General features: G+C 43.6%; 1 protein-coding gene across 1 annotated transcript in view; it reads left to right on the top strand.

The window, feature by feature from the left end:
- The window catches only part of LOC109887056 (ubiquitin-like modifier-activating enzyme 6), a 62,204-nt gene that overhangs the window by 35,265 nt on the left and 14,439 nt on the right, over positions 1-12,500 (top strand). Inside the window, exon 26 of the mRNA XM_031814609.1 lies at positions 3,190-3,259. Within this exon, the coding sequence (XP_031670469.1) occupies positions 3,190-3,259 (70 nt within the window). The remainder of the gene's footprint in view (positions 1-3,189; positions 3,260-12,500) is intronic.

Here is a 12,500-nt window from a genome sequence, read left to right as displayed (position 1 = left end):
CTGCTCTACCTCTCTCTCTAGATTGACCTGTTGGTGACCCCTGCTCTACCTCTCTCTCTAGATTGACCTGTTGGTGACCCCTGCTCTACAGCCCTCTCTAGATTGACCTGTTGGTGACCCCTGCTCTACAGCCCTCTCTAGATTGACCTGTTGGTGACCCCTGACCTGTTGGTGACCCCTGCTCTACAGCACTCTCTAGATTGACCTGTTGGTGACCCCTGCTCTACCTCTCTCTCTAGATTGACCTGGTGGTGACCCCTGCTCTACAGCCCTCACTAGATTGACCTGTTGGTGACCCCTGACCTGTTGGTGACCCCTGCTCTACCTCTCTCTCTAGATTGACCTGGTGGTGACCCCTGCTCTACCTCTCTCTCTAGATTGACCTGTTGGTGACCCCTGACCTGTTGGTGACCCCTACTCTACAGCCCTCTCTAGATTGACCTGTTGGTGACCCCTGACCTGTTGGTGACCCCTACTCTACAGCCCTCTCTAGATTGACCTGTTGGTGACCCCTGACCTGTTGGTGACCCCTACTCTACAGCCCTCACTAGATTGACCTGTTGGTGACCCCTGACCTGTTGGTGACCCCTGCTCTACCTCTCTCTCTAGATTGACCTGGTGGTGACCCCCTGCTTTACAGCCCTCTCTAGATTGACCTGTTGGTGACCCCTGACCTGTTGGTGACCCCTGCTCTACCTCTCTCTCTAGATTGACCTGTTGGTGACCCCTGACCTGTTGGTGACCCCTGCTCTACCTCTCACTCTAGATTGACCTGTTGGTGACCCCTGCTCTACAGCCCTCTCTAGATCGACCTGTTGGTGACCCCTGCTCTACAGCCCTCTCTAGATTGACCTGTTGGTGACCCCTGCTCTACAGCCCTCTCTAGATTGACCTGTTGGTGACCCCTGACCTGTTGGTGACCCCTGCTCTACCTCTCTCTCTAGATTGACCTGTTGGTGACCCCTGACCTGTTGGTGACCCCTGCTCTACCTCTCTCTCTAGATTGACCTGTTGGTGACTCCTGCTCTACACCTCTCTCTAGATTGACTTGTTGGTGACCCCTGACCTGTTGGTGACCCCTGCTCTACCTCTCTCTCTAGATTGACCTGTTGGTGACTCCTGCTCTACACCTCTCTCTAGATTGACTTGTTGGTGACCCCTGACCTGTTGGTGACCCCTGCTCTACCTCTCTCTCTAGATTGACCTGGTGGTGACCCCTGCTCTACCGCTCTCTCTAGATTGACCTGGTGGTGACCCCTGATCTACACCTCTCTCTAGAATGACCTGTTGGTGACCCCTGCTCTACAGCCCTCACTAGATTGACCTGTTGGTGACCCCTGACCTGTTAGTGACCCCTGCTCTACCTCTCTCTCTAGATTGACCTGTTGGTGACCCCTGCTCTACCTCTCTCTCTAGATTGACCTGTTGGTGACCCCTGCTCTACAGCCCTCTCTAGATTGACCTGTTGGTGACCCCTGCTCTACAGCCCTCTCTAGATTGACCTGTTGGTGACCCCTGACCTGTTGGTGACCCCTGCTCTACCTCTCTCTCTAGATTGACCTGTTGGTGACCCCTGCTCTACCTCTCTCTCTAGATTGACCTGTTGGTGACCCCTGCTCTACAGCCCTCTCTAGATTGACCTGTTGGTGACCCCTGACCTGTTGGTGACCCCTGCTCTAACTCTCTCTCTAGATTGACCTGTTGGTGACCCCTGACCTGTTGGTGACCCCTGCTCTACCTCTCTCTCTAGATTGACCTGTTGGCGACCCCTGCTCTACAGCCCTCTCTAGATCGACCTGTTGGTGACCCCTGCTCTACAGCCCTCTCTAGATTGACCTGTTGGTGACCCCTGCTCTACAGCCCTCTCTAGATTGACCTGTTGGTGACCCCTGCTCTACAGTCCTCTCTAGATTGACCTGTTGGTGACCCCTGCTCTACAGCCCTCTCTAGATTGACCTGTTGGTGACCCCTGCTCTACCTCTCTCTCTAGATTGACCTGGTGGTGACCCCTGCTCTACAGCCCTCACTAGATTGACCTGTTGGTGACCCCTGACCTGTTGGTGACCCCTGCTTTATCTCTCTCTCTAGATTGACCTGGTGGTGACCCCTGCTCTACCTCTCTCTCTAGATTGACCTGTTGGTGACCCCTGACCTGTTGGTGACCCCTACTCTACAGCCCTCACTAGATTGACCTGTTGGTGACCCCTGACCTGTTGGTGACCCCTGCTCTACCTCTCTCTCTAGATTGACCTGGTGGTGACCCCCTGCTCTACAGCCCTCTCTAGATTGACCTGTTGGTGACCCCTGACCTGTTGGGGACCCCTGCTCTACCTCTCTCTCTAGATTGACCTGTTGGTGACCCCTGACCTGTTGGTGACCCCTGCTCTACCTCTCTCTCTAGATTGACCTGTTGGTGACCCCTGCTCTACAGCCCTCTCTAGATCGACCTGTTGGTGACCCCTGCTCTACCTCTCTCTCTAGATTGACCTGTTGGTGACCCCTGACCTGTTGGTGACCCCTACTCTACAGCCCTCTCTAGATTGACCTGTTGGTGACCCCTGACCTGTTGGTGACCCCTACTCTACAGCCCTCACTAGATTGACCTGTTGGTGACCCCTGACCTGTTGGTGACCCCTGCTTTATCTCTCTCTCTAGATTGACCTGGTGGTGACCCCTGCTCTACCTCTCTCTCTAGATTGACCTGTTGGTGACCCCTGACCTGTTGGTGACCCCTACTCTACAGCCCTCACTAGATTGACCTGTTGGTGACCCCTGACCTGTTGGTGACCCCTGCTCTACCTCTCTCTCTAGATTGACCTGGTGGTGACCCCCTGCTCTACAGCCCTCTCTAGATTGACCTGTTGGTGACCCCTGACCTGTTGGTGACCCCTGCTCTACCTCTCTCTCTAGATTGACCTGGTGGTGACCCCCTGCTCTACAGCCCTCTCTAGATTGACCTGTTGGTGACCCCTGACCTGTTGGTGACCCCTGCTCTACCTCTCTCTCTAGATTGACCTGTTGGTGACCCCTGCTCTACAGCCCTCTCTAGATCGACCTGTTGGTGACCCCTGCTCTACCTCTCTCTCTAGATTGACCTGTTGGTGACCCCTGACCTGTTGGTGACCTCCCATTTTCTCCCCCTTCTTTTCGTTATTTCTAACTCTCATTTCCCTCTGTGTTTCCCATCAGGCACTTCAGTTTTGTCGTGAGCGCAGCTCGGCTTTATGCTGAAATCTACAACATCCCCTACTCAGAGAAGGTACACACACACACACACACACACACACACACACACACAACACACACACACACACACACACACACACACACACACACACACACACACACACACATTCTCTCTATATCCCTATATATATCTCTGACTATCTCTCTATTTCGCTATCTCTCCATTTCACCATCTCTCTATTTCACTGTCTCACTACCTCTTTCACTCTCTCTATTTCACCATCTCTCTATTTCACCATCTCTCTATTTCACCATCTCTCTCTTTCAATATCTCTCTTTCAATATCTCTCTATTTCACTATCTCACTACCTTTCTATATCTCTATCTCTCCTGTATAGAGTATGAATCAGTTACTAGTAGAGCTGGGTATTACCAGAGACCATACCATATTATCACCATACTGAGACCTCACCATACCATATTATCACCATACTGAGACCTCCCCATACCATATTATCACCATACTGAGACCTCACCATACCATATTATCACCATACCATATTATCACCATACTGAGACCTCACCATACCATATTATCACCATACCATATTATCACCATACTGAGACCTCACCATACCATATTATCACCATACTGAGACCTCACCATACCATATTATCACCATACTGAGACCTCACCATACCATATTATCACCATACTGAGACCTCACCATACCATATTATCACCATACTGAGACCTCACCATACCATATTATCACCATACCATATTATCACCATACTGAGACCTCACCATACCATATTATCACCATACTGAGAGGCCTACCATAGCCATCCCTATTCACCATACTGCAAGACCTCACCATACCATATTATCACCATACTGAGAGACCTCACCATACCATATTATCACCATACTGAGAACCTCACCATACATATTATCCCATACTGAGACCTCACCATACCATATTATCACCATCACTGAGACCTCACCATACCATATTATCACCATACTGAGACCTCACCATACCATATTATCACCATACTGAGACCTCACCATACCATATATCACCATACTGAGACCTCACCATACCATATTATCACCATACTGAGACCTCACCATACCATATTATCACCATACTGAGACCTCACCATACCATATTATCACCATACTGAACCTCACCATACATATTATCACCATACTGAGACCTCAAAAACCATACCATTTATCACCATACTGAGACCCTCACCATACCATATTATCCCATTTACTGAGCCCTCACCATACCATATTCATCACCATACTGCAGACCTCCACCATACCATATTATCACCATACTGAGACCCTCACCATACTCATTATTATTCACCATACTGGAAGACCTCACCATACCATATTATCACCATACTGAGACCTCACCATACCATATTATCACCATACTGAGACTCTCACATACCATATTACACCATACTGAGAGTCCTCACCATACCATTATTATCACCATACTGAGAGACCCTCACCATTACCATATTATCACCATACTGAGAGACCTCACCATACCCATATTATCACCATACCAATATTATCACCATACTGAGACCGTCACCATACCATATATCACCAATACTGAGAGACCATACCATATTATCACCATACTGAGACCTCACCATACCATATTATCACCATACTGGAGACCCTCACCATACTGAGACCTCACCATACCATATTATCACCATACTGAGACCCTCACCATACCATATTATCACCATACTGAGACCTCACCATACCATATTATCCACCATACTGAAGACCTCACCATACCACATTATCACCATACTGAGACCTCGCCATACCATATTATCACCATACTGAGACCTCACCATACCATATTATCACCATACTGAGACCTCACCATACCATATTATCACCATACTGAGAGACCTCACCATACCATATTATCACCATACCATATTATCACCATACTGAGACCTCACCATACCATATTATCACCATACTGAGAGACCATACCATATTATCACCATACTGAGACCTCACCATACCATATTATCACCATACTGAGACCTCACCATACTGAGACCTCACCATACCATATTATCACCATACTGAGACCTCACCATACCATATTATCACCATACTGAGACCTCACCAATAAACCATATTATCACCATACTGAGACCCTCACCATACCATATTATCACCATACTGAGACCTCACCATACCATATTATCACCATACTGAGACCTCACCATACCATATTATCACCATACTGAGACCTCACCATACCATATTATCACCATACTGAGACCTCACCATACCTATTATCACCATACTGAGACCGCACCATACCATATTATCACCATACTGAGACCTCACCATAACCATATTATCACCATACTGAGACCTCACCATACCATATTATCACCATACTGAGACCTCACCATACCATATTATCACCATACTGAGACCTCACCATACCATATTATCACCATACTGAGACCTCACCATACCATATTATAACCATACTGAGACCGCACCATACCATATTATCACCATACTGAGAACCTCACCATACCATATTATCACCATACTGAGACCTCACCATACCATATTATCACCATACCAGATTATACCATACTGAGACCCTCACCATACTGAGACCTCCATACCATATTATCACCATACTGAGACCTCACCATACCATATTATCACCATACTGCGACCTCATCACCATACATACTATTATCACCATACCATATTATCACCATACTGAGACCTCACCATACCATATTATCACCATACTGAGACCTCACCATACCATATTATCACCATACTGAGACCTCACCATACCATATTATCACCATACCATATTATCACCATACCATATTATCACCATACTGAGACCTCACCATACTGAGACCTCACCATACCATATTATCACCATACTGAGACCTCACCATACCATATTATCACCATACTGAGACCTCACCATACCATATTATCACCATACCATATTATCACCATACTGAGACCTCACCATACCATATTATCACCATACTGAGACCTCACCATACCATATTATCACCATACTGAGACCTCACCATACCATATTATCACCATACTGAGACCTCACCATACCATATTATCACCATACTGAGACCTCACCATACCATATTATCACCATACTGAGACCTCACCATACCATATTATCACCATACCATATTATCACCAATACTGAGACCTCACCATACCATATTATCACCATACTGAGACCTCACCATACCATATTATCACCATACCATATTATCACCATACTGAGAGACCTCACCATACCATATTATCACCATACCATATATCACCATACTGAGACCTCACCATACCATATTATCACCATACTGAGACCTCACCATAACCATATTATCACCATACCATATTATCACCATACCATATTATCACCATACTGAGACCTCACCATACCATATTATCACCATACTGAGACCTCACCATACCATATTATCACCATACCATATATCACCATACCATATTATCACCATACTGAGACCTCACCATACCATATTATCACCATACTGAGACCTCACCATACCATATTATCACCATACTGAGACCTCACATACCATATCATCACCATACTGAGACCTCACCATACCATATTATCACCATACTGAGACCTCACCATACCATATTATCACCATTACCATATTATCACCATACTGAGAGACCTCACCATACCATATTATCACCATACTGAGAGACCTCACCATACCATATTATCACCATACTGAGACCTCACCATACCATATTATCACCATACTGAGACCTCACCATACCATATTATCACCATACTGAGAGACCTCACCATACCATATTATCACCATACTGAGAGACCTCACCATACCATATTATCACCATACCATATATCACCATACCATATTATCACCATACTGAGACCTCCCATACATATTATCACCATACTGAGACCTCACCATTACCATATTTATCACCATACTGAGACCCTCACCATACCATATATCACCATACTGAGACCTCACCATACCATATTATCACCATACTGAGACCTCACCATACCATATTATCACCATACCATATTATCACATACTGAGACCTCACCATACCATATTATCACCATACTGAGAGACCATACCATATTATCACCATACTGAGACCTCACCATACCATATTATCACCATACTGAGAGACCTCACCATACCATATTATCACCATACCATATTATCACCATACTGAGACCTCACCATACCATATTATCACCATACTGAGACCTCACCATACCATAGTATCACCATACTGAGACCTCACCATCACCATATTATCACCATACTGAGACCTCACCATACCATATTATCACCATACTGAGACCTCACCATACCATATTATCACCATACTGAGACCTCACCATACCATATTATCACCATACTGAGACCTCACCATACCATATTATCACCATACCATATTATCACCATACTGAGACCTCACCATACCATATTATCACCATACCATATTATCACCATACTGAGAGACCTCACCATACCATATTATCACCATACCATATTATCACCATACTGAGACCTCACCATACCATATTATCACCATACCATATTATCACCATACTGAGACCTCACCATACCATATTATCACCATACTGAGACCTCACCATACCATATTATCACCATACCATATTATCACCATACTGAGAGACCTCACCATACCATATTATCACCATACCATATTATCACCATACTGAGACCTCACCATACCATATTATCACCATACTGAGACCTCACCATACCATATTATCACCATACCATATTATCACCATACCATATTATCACCATACTGAGACCTCACCATACCATATTATCACCATACTGAGACCTCACCATACCATATTATCACCATACTGAGACCTCACCATACCATATTATCACCATACCATATTATCACCATACCATATTATCACCATACCATATTATCACCATACCATATTATCACCATACTGAGACCTCACCATACCATATTATCACCATACTGAGACCTCACCATACCATATTATCACCATACTGAGACCTCACCATACCATATCATCACCATACTGAGACCTCACCATACCATATTATCACCATACTGAGACCTCACCATACCATATTATCACCATACCATATTATCACCATACTGAGAGACCTCACCATACCATATTATCACCATACTGAGAGACCTCACCATACCATATTATCACCATACTGAGACCTCACCATACTGAGACCTCACCATACCATATTATCACCATACTGAGACCTCACCATACCATATTATCACCATACTGAGACCTCACCATACCATATTATCACCATACCATATTATCACCATACTGAGACCTCACCATACCATATTATCACCATACTGAGACCTCACCATACCATATTATCACCATACTGAGACCTCACCATACCATATTATCACCATACTGAGACCTCACCATACCATATTATCACCATACTGAGACCTCACCATACCATATTATCACCATACTGAGACCTCACCATACCATATTATCACCATACCATATTATCACCATACTGAGAGACCTCACCATACCATATTATCACCATACCATATTATCACCATACTGAGACCTCACCATACCATATTATCACCATACTGAGACCTCACCATAACCATATTATCACCATACCATATTATCACCATACTGAGAGACCTCACCATACCATATTATCACCATACCATATTATCACCATACTGAGACCTCACCATACCATATTATCACCATACTGAGACCTCACCATACCATATTATCACCATACCATATTATCACCATACCATATTATCACCATACTGAGACCTCACCATACCATATTATCACCATACTGAGACCTCACCATACCATATTATCACCATACTGAGACCTCACCATACCATATTATCACCATACCATATTATCACACATACCATATTATCACCATACTGAGACCTCACCATACCATATTATCACCATACTGAGACCTCACCATACCATATTATCACCATACTGAGACCTCACCATACCATATCATCACCATACTGAGACCTCACCATACCATATTATCACCATACTGAGACCTCACCATACCATATTATCACCATACCATATTATCACCATACTGAGAGACCTCACCATACCATATTATCACCATACTGAGAGACCTCACCATACCATATTATCACCATACTGAGACCTCACCATACCATATTATCACCATACTGAGACCTCACCATACCATATTATCACCATACTGAGAGACCTCACCATACCATATTATCACCATACTGAGAGACCTCACCATACCATATTATCACCATACCATATTATCACCATACCATATTATCACCATACTGAGACCTCACCATACCATATTATCACCATACTGAGACCTCACCATACCATATTATCACCATACTGAGACCTCACCATACCATATTATCACCATACTGAGACCTCACCATACCATATTATCACCATACTGAGACCTCACCATACCATATTATCACCATACCATATTATCACCATACTGAGACCTCACCATACCATATTATCACCATACTGAGAGACCATACCATATTATCACCATACTGAGACCTCACCATACCATATTATCACCATACTGAGAGACCTCACCATACCATATTATCACCATACCATATTATCACCATACTGAGACCTCACCATACCATATTATCACCATACTGAGACCTCACCATACCATATTATCACCATACTGAGACCTCACCATACCATATTATCACCATACTGAGACCTCACCATACCATATTATCACCATACTGAGACCTCACCATACCATATTATCACCATACTGAGACCTCACCATACCATATTATCACCATACTGAGACCTCACCATACCATATTATCACCATACCATATTATCACCATACCTGAGACCTCACCATACCATATTATCACCATACCATATTATCACCATACTGAGAGGACCTCACCATACCATATTATCACCATACCATATTATCACCATACTGAGACCTCACCATACCATTTATCACCATACTGAGACCTCACCATACCATATTATCACCATACCATATTATCACCATACTGAGAGACCTCACCATACCATATTATCACCATACCATATATCACACATACTGAGACCTCACCATACCATATTATCACCATACTGAGACCTCACCATACCATATTATCACCATACCATATTATCACCATACCATATTAATCACATACTGAGACCTCACCATACCATATTATCACCATACTGACACCTCACCATACCATATTATCACCATACTGAGACCTCACCATACCATTATTATCACCATACCATATTATCACCATACCATATTATCACCATACCATATTATCACCATACTGGACCTCACCATACCATATTATCACCATACTGAGACCTCACCATACCATATTATCACCATACTGAGACCTCACCATACCATATCATCACCATACTGAGACCTCACCATACCATATTATCACCATACTGAGACCTCACCATACCATATTATCACCATACCATATTATCACCATACTGAGAGACCTCACCATACCATATTATCACCATACTGAGAGACCTCACCATACCATATTATCACCATACTGAGACCCTCACCATACCATATTATCACCATACTGAGACCTCACCATACCATATTATCACCATACTGAGAGACCTCACCATACCATATTATCACCATACTGAGAGACCTCACCATACCATATTATCACCATACCATATTATCACCATACCATATTATCACCATACCATATTATCACCATACTGAGACCTCACCATACCATATTATCACCATACTGAGACCTCACCATACCATATTATCACCATACTGAGACCTCACCATACCATATTATCACCATACTGAGACCTCACCATACCATATTATCACCATACTGAGACCTCACCATACCATATTATCACCATACTGAGACCTCACCATACCATATTATCACCATACTGAGACCTCACCATACCATATTATCACCATACCATATTATCACCATACTGAGACCTCACCATACCATATTACCACCATACTGAGACCTCACCATACCATATTATCACCATACTGAGACCTCACCATACCATATTATCACCATACTGAGACCTCACCATACCATATTATCACCATACTGAGACCTCACCATACCATATTATCACCATACTGAGACCTCACCATACCATATTATCACCATACTGAGACCTCACCATACCATATTATCACCATACTGAGACCTCACCATACCATATTATCACCATACTGAGACCCTCACCATACCATATTATCACCATACTGAGAGACCTCACCATACCATATTATCACCATACTGAGAGACCCCACCATACCATATTATCACCATACCATATTATCACCATACTGAGACCTCACCATACCATATTATTATCACCATACTGAGACCTCACCATACCATATTATCACCATACCATATTACCACCATACTGAGACCTCACCATACCATATTATCACCATACTGAGACCTCACCATACCATATTATCACCATACTGAGACCTCACCATACCATATTATCACCATACTGAGACCTCACCATACCATATTATCACCATACTGAGACCTCACCATACCATATTATCACCATACCATATTATCACCATACTGAGACCTCACCATACCATATTATCACCATACTGAGAGACCATACCATATTATCACCATACTGAGACCTCACCATACCATATTATCACCATACTGAGAGACCTCACCATACCATATTATCACCATACCATATTATCACCATACTGAGACCTCACCATACCATATTATCACCATACTGAGACCTCACCATACCATATTATCACCATACTGAGACCTCACCATACCATATTATCACCATACTAGAGACCTCACCATACCATATTATCACCATACTGAGACCTCACCATACCATATTATCACCATACCATATTATCACCATACTGAGACCTCACCATACTGAGACCTCACCATACCATATTATCACCATACTGAGACCTCACCATAACCATATTATCACCATACTGAGACCTCACCATACCATATTATCACCATACCATATTATCACCATACTGAGACCTCACCATACCATATTATCACCATACTGAGAACCTCACCATACCATATTATC

This window comes from Oncorhynchus kisutch, unplaced genomic scaffold (assembly GCF_002021735.2).
Source record: "Oncorhynchus kisutch isolate 150728-3 unplaced genomic scaffold, Okis_V2 Okis07a-Okis12b_hom, whole genome shotgun sequence".
Classification (NCBI taxonomy): Eukaryota; Metazoa; Chordata; class Actinopteri; order Salmoniformes; family Salmonidae; genus Oncorhynchus; species Oncorhynchus kisutch.
This window is presented reverse-complemented; position numbering and strand designations above follow the sequence as displayed.